Here is a 22,506-nt window from a genome sequence, read left to right on the forward strand (position 1 = left end):
CATGGCTATGAAGAAATAAATATTACTTTTACTACACACTTTGTTATTTTTAAAGTGATATGCCTCACTTCTGGGATTAATTCACCAGTGAGAGGCTCCTTTGCAAAGGATGTCTAAATGAGACTTAACATCTTATGTCTCAATGTGACGAGCGCAATTGTAGTGCAGACATAAGATGTTAAGTCTAATTTGCCTAGTAATTTCACTAGCTACGGTGCCCTTCAGACCAAAACACAGTAATACTTACACATTACTGCTTCACGGCAGAAATAGGTGCCGTTATGGTACCCATAATCTAGCCGGCATCCTGTGCAAAGGTGCCATGGTAAAAACAATGCGATGGCTAACAGCAACTGGCTCTATTTAGACGTATAATTAATTATCTATGGTTCACTCATAGCAGTAGAAAGCTGAGGTTTAATAAGTTTCCTTGTCAAACATTTGTGCAACAAAAATAACTTAACTGTTACTTAACTTAAATACTTTTCGATCTTTACGGCGTTTACCAAAACTTTTAAAGTAACCCCATTGGAAATTTATTAATTAAATATTGCCTACACACCGGATAAATCACATGATATTTTACATGATATTAACGTTCATTGATCAAAGACTACATAAGCAAATAAACCTTGCATTAAACTTAACTCATACTAAATTTCATCAAAATCGGTTGAGTATTTTAGCCTTGAAAGAGAATCAGACAGTTTGATTCACATTTATAGTAATTTTTTAAAATATAATACAGCTTGTAACATATACAAAATATATATGACTTTTGATAATTATTAGTTCAGAGCTCTGTTTAAATCCATTCAGTATGTCATATTAAATATAAAATATCTACAGATATTAAATCATTCTCATTGCAAATCCCTTATATTAAATACACCATTAAATTGGCCTGAACGACACAACCAGACAATATGTCATAAATTTTAGATGCAACTTGAGTTGATTTGCATTAGAATAATATTGTGAGTATATGTTGGGGTTGTATAGGGCTGTCACGCATGAAGTTTTTTAAAATTTTGTATGAAACTCAATGTTTATCTCTATTAAAATTAAAAGATGAGCACAAAATTATCCGGTACAAAGTCGAAACTAAAGAACTTTCATGTAAGTATTTACTTTATTAGTATTACAAACGCTGTTGCGAGAAATCTTGTGGAATCCATTGTGAAACATGTCTCAGGAGTATGTCTCTTAATTTGATGTAGGTATCAAATATTCACAGAAAGTTTTGCGTCTTGTCTTCTTCTTAGAGTTAGGCAGAAATATATTATATGTGCCATAATCCTGGCCAACCCTCTCATATTATCTGCTCTTATTATTGGTACTTCTTCTCCAGCCCATTCGTGGAGTAAATTATGTAATTCCAGCTTCCCGACCACTTTCTGAAAAATGGAGTTAATCTTTTATCAACACCAAGTTTAAAAGTCTAACTAAAATTGTTTGCACCAAAAGCAAATTCAATTGCAATAAAATAGAACTAACCAAATAAAGTGACAACCCTATACAACTTAGATATAGACACCACAGTGTGAGGCTGGGAGCTCGAATTGCGGTAAATACTCAACCGGAATTAACTCGATAATTCCCTCTAACTGTGCAGTTAACTAGTCACAATTTCAACCCCTAATTTAACCTGAAACCATCTAGAATATTTGGATGTAGAATCCAAATTATTTCGATAAATTTTTGCTCCAGCTGGGGTGGTTGATTTGCGGAAATTGTAATCATTACAAAATAAATTTTTTAATTCGATGACACAAAGAATGAAAGGTGTAATATTGCAAAGGCTTAATTAAGTATATGTTGACACATGGCGAAAGAACAAATTACTTATTTATTATCATATATTATTTAGCAGAACGTACTTGGACGTACTTGGTGGAGATTTTGTCTTATTAAAAAATCAAATATTTTTATACAATACGATCTGAGAAGAATAAATAGGCTTAATAAACGCAGAGCCATATACATCGAACAACAAAACACTTACTAACTCGACTAACGGCCGTTTTCAATAACGTATCTGTCCTTAGCTTAACTCACTAGAGGTAGACAAATCTATCCTTTTAAGCTTACTTACATTTCAATAGCCTATGGACATAAAGCATTGAATTATACACAAATAAAATTTGAAAAACAAAATTTTATGAACGATTCGAACTCACATAACATATTGTTTAGATTTACAAGAGCGACATCTCAAGTCAATTTCCTAATATGCAAATATTGGGGTTGAGCAGCTTATCAACTGTAAAGTAGATCCTGCAGATGAAGCCACAACCTGAAGGTTGAACAAAGCAAACAGAATTTTATAACGAGGCGGTACTCGAACGGTTAGCTCAGTTGGTTAGAGCACCGGCACGGAACGCCGGAGGTCGTGGGTTCGAATCCCGCATCGTTCATTAAGTTTTGTTTTTCAAATTTTATTTGTGTATTAATCCTAGAAGTGAGGGTTATCACTTTAAAAACATAACATATTTATTGGATTATAACTATTATGGACATAACTATGGATAGATAGAGAGAGGGTCATAATCTTGAACAGCTGATGGTGACAGGCAAGGTAGATGGAAGGCGTCCCAGAGGAAGCAGTGATGGTCGGACCAAATACGATCTTCTCTGAATATCTTCCATGATGCCCTTCATATGGCTAAGGATCGCAGCAGATGGAGGGGAATCGTACGGGAGAAACTAATGCAGCGGGGGAGTCACGACCCTCAGTAATGAGGAAAACGACGCGAGGAGGAGAATGGATAGATAAGATCTTGTCATTAAACGATGACAGCAATGTATCCGAAACTAGATATTATCGAGCGTTATTGAAACCGAGTTGTAGGTAAAGCAAGTTTCTGTTTGATCCTGGTGTTAACATTTTAATTATCACAGTTTCTAACTAATTTGCTAATATGCCTATGAACATACAATACCTCTTCTGTAGCAAAAAAGCAGAATACATATTCGTATATTTTAATGGTTATTAGTGATAATTATATAAGATGTATGAATATGATATAAAAAGATGACATGACGTGACGTAGATGACCGTTAAATTACAACAGCTCCATAACAAATGAGCAATTTACGTTATATTCTCTTGAGCACATACAGATCGATCGATCTCATCATTTTCAATAACGTGTTTTCGGATATTATTAGGTAATAAGTATGGTTATAATGCTTTATGAAATACAATATTCTCAGTAACGACTTCACGATCGTAATAACACTTCGCCGGCTAAACGTTTCGCTTCAATATTCATTTGTGATCATCATAATTTCGGTATGATATTTTAAATTGTTCAATGAGAATAGTCGGCGTTCGTCTTACGCTGCCCACTCGTAAGATTTATACGTTCTGCAAGCGATTTAATACTGTATTATAAGTACTATAACCATTGCACAATTCATTCATTATTAATGTATCTTTTAGAAAATTTATTGAAGTAGGCTTATCTTTCGGAAATCCATAATTACCCAAATGTTTTAAGTTTTAATTCCGCATATTATATTTTGTCATTAAACAATTAGACATGTGTTTCGCCTCCGCTCGAGGCATCCTCAGGACATGTTGACACGCCAAAATCTGGCACAAGACTCTACTCTTCAGTCGTGTCGAATTGTTTAAAGACAAATATTGGCGGAATTAACTCTTAAGAAAACTTAAAACATTTGGATAATATATCTTTTATTTATTCTTAATAAAAATGGCGTGTGTGTAAAATTACACGACAAAAGGCGAGGATAATTGTGTGGATATTTTTTTGTTCTCAATAATGTTAATAGAGTTGAAAATTTAATAATCTGTATTTTTGTATATATGTAAGTCAATAGTACCGGACAACGCCATATAATTGCCAGAAACGTTGGCAGTCTTTCAATTCCCCTATATTTTTTGTATATATATTATCCAGTTTCTACACCGATTTTGAACGCTTTGCTGATCATTTTTCTGAGTAGATTATATCTAATGGAATTTTAATATTTCTTCACTCATTCGTAATTAACATAGGTACATTTCAGAGCTCTTACTGTATTCAAATCAATAATTCAGTAATGACGAATAACAAAATCTTAGTTTGTTTCGTACAGACCAAATTGAGTTATAGTAAAGCGAAAGAAAAAATGTAAGCATAGACTGTGTAAGCTGTTACAACGCCGAAAAAATTTGAGGGGGACAGCCTCTTTTTTTTATGGAATAGGAGGACAAACGAGCGTACGGGTCACCTGCTGTTAAGTGATCACCGCCGCCCACAATCTCTTGCAACACCAGAGGAATCACAGGAGCCGGCCTTTAAGGAAGGTGTACGCGCTTTTTTTGAAGGTACCCATGTCGTATCATCCCGGAAACACCGCACAAGGAAGTTCATTCCACAGCTTTGTAGTACCTACATCGAAGAAAGGTCCTTGTAAACCGCACTGTGGAGGACCGCCACACATCCAGATGGTGGGGATGATATCCTAACTTGTGGCGTGTCGTGCGAAGGTGGAATTCGGCGGCAGGAATCAGGTTAAACAGCTCTTCGGAACACTCCCCGTGATAAATGCGGTAGAAGACACACAATGAAGCTACGTCTCTACGCAACGCCAAGTGATCCAGCCGTTCACAGAGCACTGGGTCCCCGACAATTCGAGCTGCTCTACGTTGCACGCGGTCAAATCGATCGAGCTGATACTGGGGTGCGCCAGACCAGAGATGACAGCAATACTCCATGTGTGGCCGGACCTGCGCTTTGTACAGCGCTATGTTGAGCAATGTACGCACACAAACACCAAGTCACATACAAATCGCGAGTGTAAGACATATGTTGTCACGCACACTAAAGTAATACACCTGACCTGTTTTCATAAGTTGTCTAGCAGCAAACGGCTCTATCTAGAAGTATAAATTATCTAAGACTTTGACGTTCAATAAGTGATTTTAAATCCTAATTTGAATCTTACCAAACTTTACATTTTCTTATTACTTATAAGAGTACCTAAATATAGCAGGCACTTACATTGGCAGCGTTAAATCTCCGAACAAATTGTGGTTTTGTTTCTCGTGTTTTTGTGACATTAGATCTCCGTCATTTTTGACAAGGAAAGCCATCAAGTTTGTAATGTGTCTGTCGGCCGGGCGCGGCGCCAGTGTGTCGGCGAAACGCTTTTATACTTTGATCCAATCTGGCCATGGCGGCCGGAGCCAACTCTGACCAATTACCTATATCTGCGGCCGGTCCCAAATGAAGCATAATGCCTAGATAATTATCATGAGCTATCTGTATGAGAACAAGTTTACACTTTAGATGCTGGCCCTTGTGAGCAATGCCTGCGATTATATTCTTGGTTGATTCAGATCTCCATTAAGGGCCGATTCCACCAATGACACTTTAAACTGAGTTCAATAAAACTCCATTTTACGTTAACGAGTTTAAATGATGGTTTTGATGTCGATTAAACACAGAGAGTTTCCACCTTTTGAGCATGTTGACGTCAGCCAAGGATAAGTAAGAAAAAGCGATTCACTCGATTGTATGAAACGTGCAGTCTTTGATAGATTCCTGTATAAAAAGGAAGATAGCTGAAATCCACTAGGTTTTAAGCAACTGTTCGCTATAAAACTTAGCCGGATTATACTTCATATTTCAAACTTATGTCAAATCACTGCACGTTTCACACTAAACTAAATTTCAATTTCTACATAGGCAGTCCCACCTCTAATTACGTAGTATAATTTACATCCTCTTTGGTTGACGTAAACTGAGTTTACATGTCATAAACAATAGAATGTATCAAATATCTGTCAAATAACTATCATCGATAAGTATGAACAAAGTGAAAATTGTTATAATAAGCGTATGTTTGTAATATACGATAACGACATTGACAGCTCATGATCGCGATATAATATTATGTTGAACGTCCAAAATTCGGCGGTCAGCATTTTTTTTATGAAAATAAGGGACGAGACGAGAAGGACGTTCAGCGGATAGTTATTGATACGCCCTGCCCATTAAAATGCAGTGCCACTCAGGATTCTTGGAAAACCCAAAAAACACAGTAATGTTTACACATTACTGCTTCACGGCAGAAATAGGTGCCGTTGGTACCCATAGTCTAGCCGGCATCCTGTGCAAAGGAGCCTCCCGCTGATTTAAACGCGTTTAGGCTATAACTGCGTTTAGTTTGTGTTGGGGAAATCAGATTTGAATCTGTAAACTCGTTTACAATCGTAAACTTTAGTTAAAAGTATTCTAATCGCGTTTTACTGTAATGGTGAAATCGGGGCTTAGAAGGTATTGTCATACACATCAAATTATTTCGAGTTCAATTTCTTCGTAACAAAAATAATCAGTAAGCTGACGCAATGGCATTCTACAACCGTGCACAGCGAATCAGTTACCGGCTGCAGCATTCCCGAACCGATACAACTTAGGGACCTTACGAGCATACTCCCATCTTAATGGCCGGCAACTCTTGACCTGTGGTGTTGTGGAGGTCCATGGGTAACGTATCCTTCTTTTCTGTTTGCCCCCGTTTAATCAAACTTTTCAAACTAAAACTTGTCAATATGACGTGTTGTGGACCAGTGGAATATAAATGTTAACCACGCCTATTACACGGAATAATAAAACTGCTAGCCTTTTGGAGTTTTCTTCGACACGACGGCCGTACATACCTTAATGTCGTAATTAGTTAAATATACTTATCTTACTTATATCAGAGGGACTGACAATCTAAGAGGCCAAGTTAATGTACAAAGTCTAGTGTGTCTATGCCTTAATCTGTACAAAATATCAAGCAAACATAAATCATAAAAGCACATGTAAATTTTTAAAAAGTCGTTCTAAATTTAAAGTTGTTTATAAGGCCAGACACACATTGTCGCAACGACAGCTGCACCAATCACAATGCGATGGGCGTGGTCGAACCCCACACCCTTCCTCCTGTGCTTTGATCCCCGGATTATATTATTGTTCACAATGAAGCTTTTTTATTGTGCCTTTGTTTCACATTGGGGGAAATATCCGGTCGGATATATCGTTTTCACTCATCTTTATTTGTGGCTGTGAAATGCACAGCCATCTACTGCTGTGGGATATATAAGTATATAGTTAAGTAGCTTTTTTATCGTTCTTTCAAAAAACGGGATAATAATAATCAAACTGTGAATTATTAAACAACTTTTCATAAAATGTTTGTGGTTGTAAAATGACACAGTCCGGTATTTTCTAATCTCATGCATATTTGCAACTTGAAGTATACGTAGTCTTGAGATCTATAGACCATACTCAAACTTTGTAAATACTTTACTTAAGTAAAACTTAGCTGAGCGTGATAAAACGCGAACTTGACTTTTGCATTGAGCTGCCTTAGGGCGGCACTGAAAATTTCGGGAATCAAGGAAGTGTCACAACATTACTATTTAAAAATGTATTTATTGCTTTTCGAAGTATTCTCCGCGAAATTTGACACATTTTTCCATACGATGGAACCAATCATTGAAGCAACCATTCCATTCGGAAGTTGGGGTCTCCAAAATGGCCGTTTTGCAGGCGTCCACAGCTTCTTCAGGTGATGAAAATCTCTGACCACGCAATTCATTCTTTATTGTAAGGAAAGTATAGAAATCATTAGGGCTTAGGTCGGGGCTGTACGGCGGATGGTGTAATAATTCTATGTTTTCTTGCTCTAAAAACTCTTTTATTCTGTGCGCGTTGTGAGAACTCGAACTGTCGTGATGGAGGATGATGCGGCGGTTGCAGTTCTCTTTACGGAGTTCAGAAATGACCTGTGGCAAACAAATGCTAGCATACCATTCTGCATTAACCTTTCTCTGTCCCTCACGAGGAATAGTCGCAACATGGCCGGTTTCGGAGACAAACGTGGCCACCATTTTTTTTGCAACACTCCGTGAACGAACAATTTTTGTTGGCTTTAACTCATTTTCGAACACCCAAGCTCGTGACTGGTTTTTTGTTTCGGGTTCGTACGCGTATATCCAGGATTCGTCACCTGATACGATGTTGTATACATATATTATATCTTACGAGAGTTCTGACGCACTAAGTAACGCGAGCCGCTTTTTGCTCTTCACAGAGCAAATGCGGTATCCATCGGGAAAACAACTTTTTTACACCTAATTGTTCATGCAAGATTATTTGTATTTGACTCATGCCAATGTCTAAAGTTGACTGAATTTCGCAGTATGTCACATGTCGATCTTCCTCAATCAGCTTACGCACAGCATCAATGTTTTCTTTGGTGACTGCAGTTTTTGGACGACCTTGACGGGGATCATCACTGAGCTTCACACGTCCACGTTAAAATTCAGCAAACCAGCGATAAATTGTGGTTTTGGATGGAGCTTCATCACCAAATGCAGAAATCATCCGATCAACACACAGTGTGTTCATATGACTTTCGAAGTGGTAAACCACTTATTGTCATAATAAATCATCGCTCTAGAATTTTCTCGAGTCAATTCCATTTTCTCAACGACTATACAAGTTTGACAAGACCGAGAACCTGTTTTTAAATAAATAAATGGTATTCAATTTTTAAAACCGATTTTAATATGACAGGAACAGTGGAAATATTCTATTCCCGATACTTTTAGTGCAGCCTATGTAAAAACGAAATCAAAGAATATGCTAAACTTACACTCAGCTAAGTTTTACTTAGGTAAAGTCTGAGCAAAGTCTAAGTGCGCTCTATATTAAATATTATATAATATTATAATATTCTTATTTAATTTTAATATATTCTTATTTTAAACTAATTACAGTTAAGTAGATCTGCTAAAGTCAAAAACTCTAGCTAGTTTAAGCGCAAACGTTCAGCTATATAAACTTCTACGATTGATTTTTACATTAATATTATATTATAAGATATTGTATAACTAAAATATAATAATTTGTTTAAGTATTGAAAATAAACTTAGTATTAGCTGTTGTTCTCCGATGAGGCATCAATATCAATTTAAAAACAGAACTCGTCGGGAGGCATTAGCCGTTATTAATTACCCGCAGTGTCCGCACTCCGCTGCGTCCTCCGGCGGAGTGATCGGTAGCACTCGGTAGCTGCCACGACCCTCTTAAATCTTAATTGTTAATATACCACCTATAACCTTCTCTTAATTTATTTATATTGTGTAAAAAGCCTCGGGGCACAATCGAAACAGTATTGGTTCCCATATTAAACAGTACTATAAATCAGTGACAAAAACTGATTCTCACGATCCAAACTCGTTTTGTAAATGAGAATATTAAAAAATAAATATCTCGTTTCGATTTGTTATTAATTGTTTATTTCTTGTCTTTCCAGGAACATCCGAGTTTACGCGGCACGCCTCTGGCGATGCTTGCGGCCCAGTGTAACAAGTTGTCGAGCAAGTCTCCGCCGCCGCTCGCCGATGCTGCCGTGGGCAAGGGATTTCATCCTTGGAAGAAGAGTCCAGGAACACATTCCCCTCCCGGCGCAGGCGTCGCGCCACGCTCTCAGCCCCCCTCGTGCTCCCCTTACTCGCGAGCCCCCACCTCATGTGCAGCTGCTCCTGGATACGGAAACGATCTTTACTTCCCATCTTCTGGGGATCAACTTCTCGGTAAAAGTGAATCCAGTGCAAGTCTAGGATCAATGTATTCAAGACACCCTTACGAGTCCTGGCCTTTTAACGTTGGAGGCGGAGGAAGTAGTGGAGCCCTTAAAGCAGCAGAAATGGGCGGCGTCGGTGCAGTAGGAAGCACCTGGTGGGATGTCCACAGTGGATGGCTCGACGTCGGTGGGCAGATGGCAAATTACACCGGACAGGATTATTCACAACTAACGCATTCGCTTTCTGGTGGAGCTCATTTACTCCCACCAGCTCCACATCTGCTCCAAGATGCTTATAAGTCAGTATTGCCCTCTCAAGGTTCATTTGGACTACATGGTCCAGGCTCACCCGCCCCGCCAACCCAAGCTCCATCACCCAGATCCCAAAGACGGTATGCCGGCCGCGCTACCTGTGACTGTCCAAACTGTCAAGAAGCAGAACGTCTCGGACCAGCTGGAGCCCACCTCCGCAAGAAGAACATTCATAGTTGTCACATTCCTGGATGTGGGAAAGTATACGGAAAAACATCTCATCTAAAGGCACATTTACGCTGGCATACGGGAGAGAGACCATTTGTGTGTAACTGGCTATTTTGTGGGAAAAGGTTCACTCGTTCTGATGAACTGCAGAGACACCTCAGAACGCACACTGGCGAGAAGAGATTTGCGTGTCCCGTGTGCAATAAGCGATTTATGAGGTCAGATCATCTGGCGAAGCATGTAAAGACTCACAACGGCGGCAAGAAAGGAAGTTCGGAGTCGTGTTCAGACTCTGAAGAGAACAGCCAGGGTGAGGGTGGGATCGGTAGCAGGACTCCTGAGCACCACCTGGACGTGAAGCCAGGCTCCCTGGTTTGACGGGGGTACGCGGCGCTGTCGGTGCCGCATCACGCCTCCTCGCTTCTGTGATAAGCTCACGCCATCTGTGTACAGCACATATCAAAAGTGGAAAGCAAACACAATTTGTACAGACAGACTGTTATTCTCTGACGTGAGAACCGACGTGTACAGTATATTAATAAATATATTATCTTAGAATAACTCTAGCTATAAATCGATATTAATAATATGATTATTTTAATAGTTTAAATAGATATCATATGTCCGAAGTTGCAGGTTATATTTATTGTAATAATAATACCTCAGAAGGTTCCCGCTAAACGAAAGTTTATATAATAAATAGAACGTTATATGTATTATATTATATAATATTATTAGTCTTAATTCACATGGTTTATGTTTAAGCCAGACACGCATTTTGTTATAATTATTTTTAAGAACGTGAGCACATCTCTGGCATCTATAGTTTAAACCTAACCTAAAATGTACCTACCTAATTTAATTTAAAATATTTTTAATTTGTCACCAGTTTCAAATTGAGTTTGATGAATGTATGTCTTATAAAATATGTAGGTACAACGAAATGAAATTCAAATGCCTGATACTGATTTTTAAAAATGAAATATATTTTCCGAGTGGGAGCATGACGTTTTATTTTTATTCACTATGAATACAGGACCCGAGCAATGAATATATTACTTGAAAACTATATACTTGATTCAAAACTAATCAAATCTAATCAAATCAAAATCACTTTATTCATGTAGGTCACGGATATGCCACTTATGAATGTCAGTCAGTTGTCAGTTGAGCTAATGAGAAGAAGTAGCAAGGAACTCATTGCCGCTCTTTAAAATCATGATTTACATTTTCATCGTTTTACAAATCATTTAAATTACAAAATAATGTGTTAAGTGATGCAACAAGCATACTCAAACGTCAAATAGTCGATGCCTTACACGAGTAAGTCAAAAAAGTAAATGTAATTTAATACAAAACAAAAGTTATTGAGTACAGTAGCTGCATAATCCACACACACCATAAAAAAATAGCTGTCGTAGTCTAAGTATTTAATAAGGTATGTCTATGACCAAGGCTCCTTTTGTAAAAATCAAGTGAAGTTTTAGTTAAAGGGTAAAAGTATAAAATTTACCAGTGGGTGGCTCCTTTGCTCAGGATGCCGGCTAGATTATGGGTACCACAACGGCGCCTATTTCTGCCGTGAAGCAGTTATGTGTAAGCATTAGTGTGTTTCGGTCTGAAGGGCGCCGTAGCTAGTGAAACTAGACTAGACGACTTTTGTCACTCGTACCAGGGACTAACATCGAGCTTCTTATCCAGGTGGAAAAAAAAAATCGTACCCGCACCACGAGAGATAAGTAGGACATTGCCACCCGCGATTGTCAATATTCCGCGGGTAAGAATGACCTACTTTTCTCCCTAGGTGCGTAATATACTATAATCGTTAGATGAAATATGACACTTGATATATAAATAATATATAATTAGGTATACATTCTACCATTTACCAGCACATGGGAATAGTTGAACTTCAGTGAGAGGAAGTAGCAAGAAACTCATTATCGCTCTTTTAAATTAATATACAGAACAGTTGATGTACAAAAACGTGGATGGATTTACTTGAGTTAGGTAAAAAATAAATGTTACGTAATCCTAAAAAATCGCAGAGCCTGCAACAAGATTTTACCAAATAAGGAAGAGTAGGTATTTGTACACTTACAAATACAATAGTGTATATATAGCGTCATCATCAGCCGGATGTCCACTGGACAAAGGCCTCCCCCAAAGATCTCCATGCCTACCAACACTGTGTCTTCCGGTTCGTGGTTGCCATTCGAGGACTTTTCTGCCCCAACGGCCATCTGTCCGTCGAACTATGTGCCCTGCCCACTGCCACTTCAGTTTCGCAATCATTTGGGCTATTTCGATGACGCAGGGAAACTCCGAGCATAGCCCTCTCCATTGCCCTCTGAGCGACCATGAGCCTTCTCATCAGGCTTATAGTTAGTCACCACGTCTGCGTACCGTAAGTCATCACTATGATGACTTACAATAAAAGTAGAATATCCAAATGTAGAGTCAATAGATCGCGACTCAAGTCTCGAGTCTCGTGCGAGAGTTTGGCGAGTCAACATGTCCTGATGATGCCTCGTGTAGAGGCGAACCACGTGTCGAATTGTTTAAAGACAAATATTGGCGGAATTAACACAAAAGAAAACTTAAAACATTTGGATAATTATGGATTACCGTAAAGTAACGCCTACTTCAATAAAAAGTCGAATATTTTATTATATTTGTAACAATATCATATTTTTACATGAAAATGACGCAGACTGGTGTAATTAGAGTGACAAGTGGTCACCTCACACTGTCAATATAGATTAATATTTTATCGTTGTTGGCTTTACAACATCAATAAATAAATTTTGATTGCAAGATCACAGTGAACGCATAATATACGCCTATTTCATGGAATGGACTAATGAAGGTGAACTAATAGTAAATGAAACAACCAACATGTGGAATGAGCTTCCTTGTGCGGTGTTTCCAGGACGATACGACATGGGTAACTACACAAAAGCGCATACACTTTTCTAAAAGGTCGGCAGCGCTCCTGTGATCACTTAACACCAAATGACCCGTGCGCTCGTCTTCCAAAAAAAAATTATATCCGTCGCCGTCTTGTGGCTAGAGGTATCAACCAAATATTTTTTGGAAGAGGACAGGCGAGGAGTGGGACAAAAAAAGCGATTTTGCACCTTTCAACGAACTATACATTAATAATCCCAAAATTACCAAAATTTAAATGGTGGATCGATGGAAATTAAATGAATGCTTTTTTTATGAGAATAAGGGACGAGGCGAGAAGGACGTTCAGCGGATGGTAATTGATACGCCCTGCCCATTACAATGCAGTACCGATCTGGATTATTGAAAGACCCAAAAAGTCTGAGCGGCACCACAATTGCGCGCGTCACCTTGAGACATAAGATGTTGGTTTCATTTGCCCAGTAATTTCACTAGCTACAGCACCCTTGAGACCGAAACACAGTAATGTTTACACATTACTGCTTCAAGGCAGAAATTGGCGTGGTACCCATACTCTAGCCGGCATTCAGTACAAAGGAGCCTCCCACTGGTAAACTTAATGAAAGGTTTAATTAAAGAGAGGTACAAACGAGCGTACAACTGATGTTAAGTGATCACCGCCTCTCCTGTAACACCAGAGGAATCGCAGAGCGTTGTAAGTTGTTCTTTTATGAAGGTGTACATGCCTTTTTTAAGGTTGCCATGTAAGAAACCCCGCCCAAGTAAGCTCATTTCATCATTTAGTTGTAGGTATACTTACCTAATTAGCTGCTTGGTAAACTTATAAAAGAAATCTATGATCCAAATGTAAGTTCTGAGTCTCCGTGATAACAGTTCTGCGTTGATTCACAGTCAGGATAGGACAAAGGCATAAAAGGCATTTATTTTCTCAAAAATTGATTCCTTTAGAATTCTTTTCGATGTCATTTCTAATAACTACTAGATACTACTACCGCTTCGGAAACAAATGGCGCTCTGAGAGAGGAGAAGCGGCGCAAGAAACTCTCCCAGCATTCTTTTTTTGCGCTCTTTTCAATAAAAATATACAATATTGTACAGTCATTTCTATCGCTATATAATAATCACAATCTAGTCCCAGGCTGTCCGGTCGAACATTTAAATTTATTTATAGATAATACCTGAACAGTGCCTGGGACTTTATTATAAAAGTGTACATTTACCCTTAAAGCTGTTTATCTTATGAAGCCTACTAGAATAAGTTACAGACAGAAACCGTTTGATAAGAAATGTAATAAATAAACGATCATATACACGTTGAGCAGAAACAAAAATGTCTGCAACAATAAGCATTCATTTTAATTTGTCAAAAGATTCGCGAAGTTCAATTTCTACGGCGACGCGAAAGTAAAAACTGAATTGAAACCACGAATGGGGGAGGGTTGATCACTGCGGGTGGGCGACACCTTCTGTCGTAAAAACCTCGCTCATCTGACTTGTAATACACATTACCAACTCCTACCTAGGTTGCTTGATCATTTGTTTATTAATGACTCTCGCCGGTGGTCCGAGACGAGCTCCTCGATCTATATTGACGTCTTTATTTACAAAACCAACATGTTCAGACCTCATTACATTCTTATTATAATCATTATGTTTACGTTGACGAGTCATTAAAATCAGGACACTGTATAATAAGATATTATTAAGCTTCAATGAGGTTTTGCTTTTCAATATCAACTAATTTTAATTTATGAATAGCATTGAGAACCACGGATAAGTAAAAGAAGAAGGACTCCGTGTCACCTTACGTAACAGTGAGGCACCAAAACAAGCCGGTAAATGTGTAAATACACAGCCCCATGTATATACTTACACTAATACAATCCGATCGGCCGCCATTATGAGATTTGACATCGTCTGTGACAGATCAGTTTCCGTCGCATTAAAATATTTTAAAAATGCCGTCGTGCCTTATGAAAACGTGTAAAAACAATACTATAAAAGTATTTATGGATATATGATTATTTAAGGGAGAAAAAAATGTGTAACTGGTATACCCCGTAACCGCACATTCACTTTCATAAAGGTCACGCTTCACTTGCTAATATCACGTAGCAGAGTCCTTTTTTTTTACTAGTTCGTGTTGAGAACATAATCCTTTATCATTTTATTTAAAAAAAAAGTTGACCACTTGTTTTAAAAAAATTCTATTACAAATCCATGTCTTTCTGTTATTTAGCGTCTATCTTGAGACGTCGCTTAAATAGTTAGACACTGTTTAACAAAACACGTGTCTGAGACATGTTTAAATTATTTTTGTAATAACACCTTAAAGTTTTATATCATATCTTATGTCAGATGCCATTGTAGTCACCATGTAGTATGCCATGCCACAGTGTAGCAGCAATACAAGCCGATTAACGTGTAAATACATAGCCCCACGCACACACTTACACTACTACAGGCCGATGGGCGGCCATCATGAGATTTGTCATCGTCTGTGACAGATCAGTTTGCGTCTCCATAAAATATTTTAAAAATGCCGACGTGCGTTGTGAAAACGATATTTAATAAGTATTTGTTATTATGATTATTTAAGGGAGAAAAAATTGTGTAACTAGTATCCCCCGTAATCGCACACACACTAGCATAACGGTGCTTCACTCGCTTATATCACGGCGCGGAGTCCTTTTTTTACTCGTCCGTGGTTGGCATGCTAAATATTTTTTTTTATTTTCGAAAACTTTTTATGGATATGACAACTAAAACATTTTGTAAAGTTTATTTTGAAACCTTAAGAAAATGTTTTGAAACGATGCTCACATCTCTTCGACCTATATTGACGTCTTAATTTACAAAACCGATATCTTCAGACCTTTATTACATTCTTATTATAATCATTATGTTTACGTTGACGAGTCATTTAAATCAGGACACTGTATAATAAGATATTATTAAGCTTCAAAGAGGTTTTATTTTCGATATCAATTAATTTTAAATTATGAATAGGAATGAGAATATAACCTTTATGCATTTAATTTCATATCTTTGATATGTTAACCATAGACAAAATATATTTATTCTTTTCGAAAACTTTATGGATATGACAACGAATACTTTTTGTAATTTTTATACCTTTGACCAATATTTATTTACGATATGACGTCTTTATTTACAAAACTAGCATCTTCAGACCTGATTACATTCTAAATATATTTTTTTTATGAAAATAAGGGACGCGACGAGCAGGACGTTCAGCTGATGGTAATTGATACGCCCACAATGCAGTGCCGCTCAGGATTCTTGAAAAACCCAAAAATTCTGAGCTGCACTACAATTGCGCTCATCATCTTGAGACATAAGATGTTGAGTCTCATTTGCCCAGTAATTTCACTAGCTACAACGCCCTTCAGACCGAAACAGTAATGTTCACACATTACTGCTTCACGGCAGACATAGGCGCCGTTGTGGTACCCATAATCTAGCCGGCATCCTGTGCAAAGGAGCCTCCCACTGGTATATAGTGCATATATACCATAAGCTTACGTTGACGTATCATATAAATCAAGACATCGAATAGCAAGACATTAAATGAGTTATATTTTTCAAAATCAATTAATTTTGAATTATGGATAGCATTTAGAACGTCACCTTTATGTGTTTTATTTTATATATTATATCGAGAGATGCCAACATAGACTATTTTTTATATGAGATAATGTTTTATATAAATATCACAACAAACACTTTTTTTTAAGTTATCGTTACACCTTAACCCCCTTATTCATAATAGTCTGCTAACTTAAAGCATTGCTAATTTTCACTCTGTCTTCTTCTATTGACCTAAGTCAGAATGAGAAAAAACACTCCTTAGCGGCTGTTTAAAGTTGACGGACCATGAATAAGGGGGTAAATAAGTAAATACAAAAAGAAGCTAATATATCTTCGATCTATTTTTACATCTTTATTTATAAAACCAACATCTTCATACCTCATAACACCCTTTTAATATCATATTTATCTTGACGTGTCATTAAAATCAGGATCTCATCTGTATAACAAGATAATTAAGATTAAATGAGGTTTTGTCCTTAAATATCAAGTGATTTTAAATTATACATGTAATTGTATCCATAACCTATTTATTATCAAAATATTGTAGATATTTCTTCAAAAATAGTATTACGTTTTATTATTATATTTCAAGCCAACAGAGGTTTGTCCGCCATGTTAGATAAATACTATTATCGTCTACAATTAATATTAACTTATAAATACACAATTTAATAATATACTATATTTATGTCTCTATTTGTATAAAACGTACATCGTCATACATCATTTTAATAATAATAATAAATTTCGTTTATTTCAAAGATTATATATACATTTATAGTGGTTGAGACTTCCCAGTAAGTTGTCTTAGGACACTTGGGAATATCTCGCAACTTCCTTAGCAGATACGTTTCATAAAATATTTAAACAATATAGAAATAATCAGAAATGATTAATGATTAAAAACTAAATTTTACAACTATCGCACAATTAAAACAAGTCTGAAAACTTATCAAATAGAAGCCGCTGCATGTTGTGAGGAAATAAAACGATGAAAAAGAATTTGATTGGATAGCAAAATATAAATTATAATATATTTCTTCTTCTGTTACTATCTCCATTGTTCGAGAACATTCGAGAATAATCCTTACATATGGCGGCGGTATTAAGGCAACTGATATCTTGCAGGAAGAATGCCACTGATTCCTGTGACGTGTTATAATAATAAAAATGATAATAAGAAGATTTACTGACTTTATATCAATATTATAGACAAGATGTATAAAGGACATAAAAATATTTTCTACTAAATTTTTATGTTAGTATTTTACCTTAGTTAAAGTAGAAGCTACTATGCGAAATTCTTATTAATTTAGTAAATTCAAATTTACCAAATCGGTGTAATTTGGTATATTTTCCGGATGGCATCAGCATGAATTCGAGAACTTTCTATTTTATGATGGAGGGTGTAGACGTGAGGGGAATTGGAAATAGGCCCATTATCCTCTGGTAGCACAGCTTTCTCGGAAACTGTTCGTGTAAAAAGATTTTTTATAATTTGTTTAGGTACTTATATAATATAATGAATCTTTGTATACACAGCAGGGGTGTGCATATCATATAGGCAATTAAGCAGTGCTAGTGCTAACTTTAAACAGCCGCTTAGGAGTGTTTTTTCTCATTCTGACTTAGGTCAATAGAAGAAGATAGAGTGAGAATTAGCAATACTTTAAGTTAGCAGACTATTATGAATAAGGGGGCTAGTGTTAAAGTTAATCTACCTACCTTCCTACGCTAGGCAGTCTACAGATTACATATATTATACGAAGCAAGCAGCGTTTTTATACAACTTATGTCGTACTGTCGGAATAAAGCGCAACTAACACTAGTTAGATCTACAGTGCCTACCTTGCTAGAAAACCAATGCATGCTCTACAGTACGCACGTAACCATTTTTTACTTCTTTGGCATAACAAAGCACAACTTATGGCTCTTTGTGTGGTGGGCAATATGATTACGAGATAGCTTAACCGTTCAGCGCCTGACGTGAGAATTAATCTCTTTAAGTCATTCTGTCTATCGTTTTACACGTGTCAGCTATGGACTAATTATTCTAAGAAGTCACATGATGGCATACGAATCGCCTACAATAACATTTTTTGATTCCTCATGGGCCTGAAACGTTGCTGTAGCGCTTCAGAAATGTACGCGGAGGCTAGGATTGATTCGTTTAATTCTATCCAGCGTAAAAGAATTGCATCGTTCATGTCCAGGGTTGAGACGTGTAATAACGGCATTATCAGAAGTCTGTCTAACAGGCTGATGCTTTCAGCAATGTATCGACGCTGGGTAAATATTGCAACCTAGTTTCAATTTGTAATTTATATATTTGACTTTATTTTAATTACATATTTTATAACTGTGTCTGTACTATGGACTGTCCAATACGACGAGTTGCTTGTGATGTGTTGCGCCATCTCAAACCTCTGCCTTATCGCTACAATATGGCCGCAGTATTTAAAACTATTTAAATACAAAGCTCTATACTTCTGACCTCTTGGTTACCACACTTACGAGTACCTACCTGTTGTTGAGATTGACAACGTCACTTTTCAAACAAATATCTTGAAGATAGATGTCACTTCAGACTATATAGACGGGATGGAGATTAATTATCGATTACCTTCAAGTCACTGTGCATGCGAATAGTAGGTATAAACTGAAAAAAACATAATTTTTTCCTAACGCTCTATATGAACTTAATTGTCAATGTTATTTATTATATTTTTTCTGATCGTATTTTCGTCCTCTGAATGTTTGTCTTTCGTGATGTACCTAGTCTGGCCATAACTACCTACTGCTACAAAACACACTTACGCTCGTTTGTCCTCCTATTCCATAAAAAAAAATAACTATGGATAGATAAGATCTTGTCATTAAACGGTGATAGCAATGTCATAACTAGAGATACGTTATTGACAACGGCCGTAGAAAAAGCCTCAGGCTGTTAAGTAAAGCATAATAACAGGCCAGGTTTATTACTTTAGTGTACATGACAGCTACGTCTTACGTTCGCATAATTCACTTTGTTTTAATATGCGGGCGTTGCAGAAAATAGAGACTAACAGTTCTCCGCTATGATTTTCGACGTGTTCACATCTGTCACAGTCTATCCAGACATAGAAATGATCTCAAATATAAAGTCAAAAATTAAAAAAGAACATTGCATTTTATTAAATAATTATTTGAGATTTGTTTGATGTTTGTTAGTTCACGACATATTAACAATTAATGATACAACAGAATTACAATATTGTTTTACTGAAATTATTTCTACAATAACATTTAATAGTATTAGAAATTAATTGTATTATTCATTAGGAAGGTAAATCACAATTGCGCTCAGTAGATTGAGTTAGGGGTGATAAATCTTTATTTAGTTACAGCGAATAACATTATATTTCATTACAGGGGCTTTACGACCATAACTGTTCATACAATGTGATTATAGAGACCCCTTAATGTAATTGTTCACTGAGATATTTATTTGTAACATGTTAAAGACTCACATACTAACCACCGATCCGTGGATTTTCATTTTCTGTTTTCTATAGACGAATCTTCATACAAACATAGACTAAAAGAACAGATTAGGGTTGTCACTGTGATAATAACTATGAATTTACGCGTATTTAATATTTATTCAAACAAAATAAATCTATTAACTATATTTTCAATATATCTATCTATCGGAAATTGACTTGAAAACATAACATATTGTTTAGATTTACAAGAGCGACATCTCAAGTCAATTTCCTAATATGCAAATATTGGGGTTGAGCAGGTTATCAACTGTAAAGTAGATCCTGTAGATGAAGCCACAACCTGAGAGTTGAACAAAGCAAACAGAATTTTATAACGAGGCGGTACTCGAACGGTTAGCTCAGTTGGTTAGATCACCGGCACGGAACGCCGGAGGTCGTGGGTTCGAATCCCGCATCGTTCATAAAATTTTACTTTTCAAATTATATTTGTGTATTAATCCTAGAAGTGAGGGTTATAACTTTAAAAACATAACATATTGTTTAGATTTACTATCATCACATTAAATTAACATTCAAAGATTCCCCGCCAGACACCAGACACTTCGCTTTTTAGCAAATGGCATTAACCACAGATGTCCTTACACACAGCGCCTTTCTTTCTTTAAGATGAAATCCCTGAACACGCGCCTTAAAATGTTTGATATCTTATTTATATCCAAAATAGTTAACAATCATGTCAATAATACGGGGCTACTCGATAAAATATCTTTCACCGTACCTTCGAGGTATCTGCGTAAAAGTATCCATAAGCAGACCTCTTATAAAATTAAATTTAGGACTGAATTCGCCAATTCTCAGAGCTGGCGAACAATATAACATGCTTGTTAGAAAACAACCAAATGAAGATATATTCAATAACTCTCATGGCTCACTTAAGAATAAAATACTAACACACTTTTAAGTCATTCTATAAACTAACCTAGTAACTTTAATTAATTTTCACATTTACTTTTATATGTAATTAATTTTAAAACAGGGGGTAACCCCCTTTTTCATAATGTTCCGCTAACTTTAAACAGCCGCTAAGGAGTGTTTTTTCTCATTCTGACTTAGGTCAATAGAAGAAGACAGAGTGAGAATTAGCAATGCTTTAAGTTAGCAGACTATTATGAATAAGGGGGTTACTTTAAATTGTTATTAGTCAATGTTGTGCATTTCTCTTATAGGTGTGCATATTGGAATTGTAAATAATGTTAAATTTATATTTGTAAATGTATTAACATGTATTCTGTTGAACTGCCTAATAAAAATAAATTAAAATTATTGTTAAAGGAACAGGTAGGTACATTTCCGCGTTGGATAGTTAGTTTGATCCGTTGACCGAAATAGATGCCAGCACTTGGGTTTCCAGTAGCCCTAATCAGGCGAGTAGAATATAATAGTACTTCGTACATTTATACAGTGGTGCGGACCTCTGGGTCCACGTGTCTCGACACCAAACCGGACAAAATGTTTGTGGCATATTTGCGAAGACAGCAAACTTCGGGAGTCGAAGCAGCAGTCCCAGTGTATCTAGTTCAAAATTATTTTATTCTCTTGTATGACTCATCTAATATATAAAATTCTCGTGTCACGGTGTGCGGGACCGAACTCCTCCGAAACGGCTTCACCGATTCTCATGAAATTTTGAGTGCATATTGGGTAGGTCTGAGAATCGGACGACATCTATTTTTCATCCCCCTAAATGTTAAGGGTGGTCCATACAATTTTTTTTGACATTTTTTTTTTTATTTGTTTGATTATGAGTCAGCATTAAAAATACATACAACGTCAAATTTTCACCGATCTACGATTAACAGTTACTTTTGTATCGCGATTTTAATATCGGCAATACAACGTTTGCTGGGTCAGCTAGTGTTTATATAACATTGTAATCAAGCAAATGTTAAAAGATTTGTGATGAACCTTCTTTGTTCGTAAAACGTATTTATATTATGATGTATTGTTAGCACTTAATTGACACTGGCTGTAGTACAGATTATATCACGTTATTATAATAATAAAGATATTTAAAATTTAAAACTAATAAAACCTAAAGGATCCAATCAGAAATGATTTTACCAGTGGGAGGCTTCTTTGCACAGGATGCCGGCTAGATTATGGGTACCACAACGGCGCCTATTTCTGCCGTGAAGCAGTAATGTGTAAGCATTACTGTGTTTCGGTCTGAAGGGCGCCGTAGCTATTGAAATTACTGGGCAAATGAGACTTAACATCTTTTGTCTCAAGGTGACGGGCGCAGTTGTAGTGCCGCTCAGAATTTTTGGGCAGGGCGTATCAATTACCATCAGCTGAACGTCCTGCTCCTCTCGTCCCTTATTTTCAAAAAAAAAAGAGATCCGTA

The 22,506-nt window shown here is 36.7% G+C and overlaps 1 protein-coding gene across 4 annotated transcripts in view; it reads left to right on the forward strand.

The window, feature by feature from the left end:
- LOC126966517 (transcription factor Sp9) overlaps positions 1–11,072 on the forward strand; it is a 124,378-nt gene extending 113,306 nt beyond the window's left edge. For all 4 annotated transcript variants that reach the window (XM_050810640.1, XM_050810637.1, XM_050810638.1 and 1 more), the window contains one exon: positions 9,322–11,072. In XM_050810640.1, coding sequence (XP_050666597.1) covers positions 9,322–10,449 — 1,128 coding nt within the window. In that variant the 3' untranslated portion in view covers positions 10,450–11,072. The remainder of the gene's footprint in view (positions 1–9,321) is intronic.
- Positions 11,073–22,506: the final 11,434 nt, after the last annotated feature.

Source organism: Leptidea sinapis, chromosome 10, assembly GCF_905404315.1.
Source record: "Leptidea sinapis chromosome 10, ilLepSina1.1, whole genome shotgun sequence".
Classification (NCBI taxonomy): Eukaryota; Metazoa; Arthropoda; class Insecta; order Lepidoptera; family Pieridae; genus Leptidea; species Leptidea sinapis.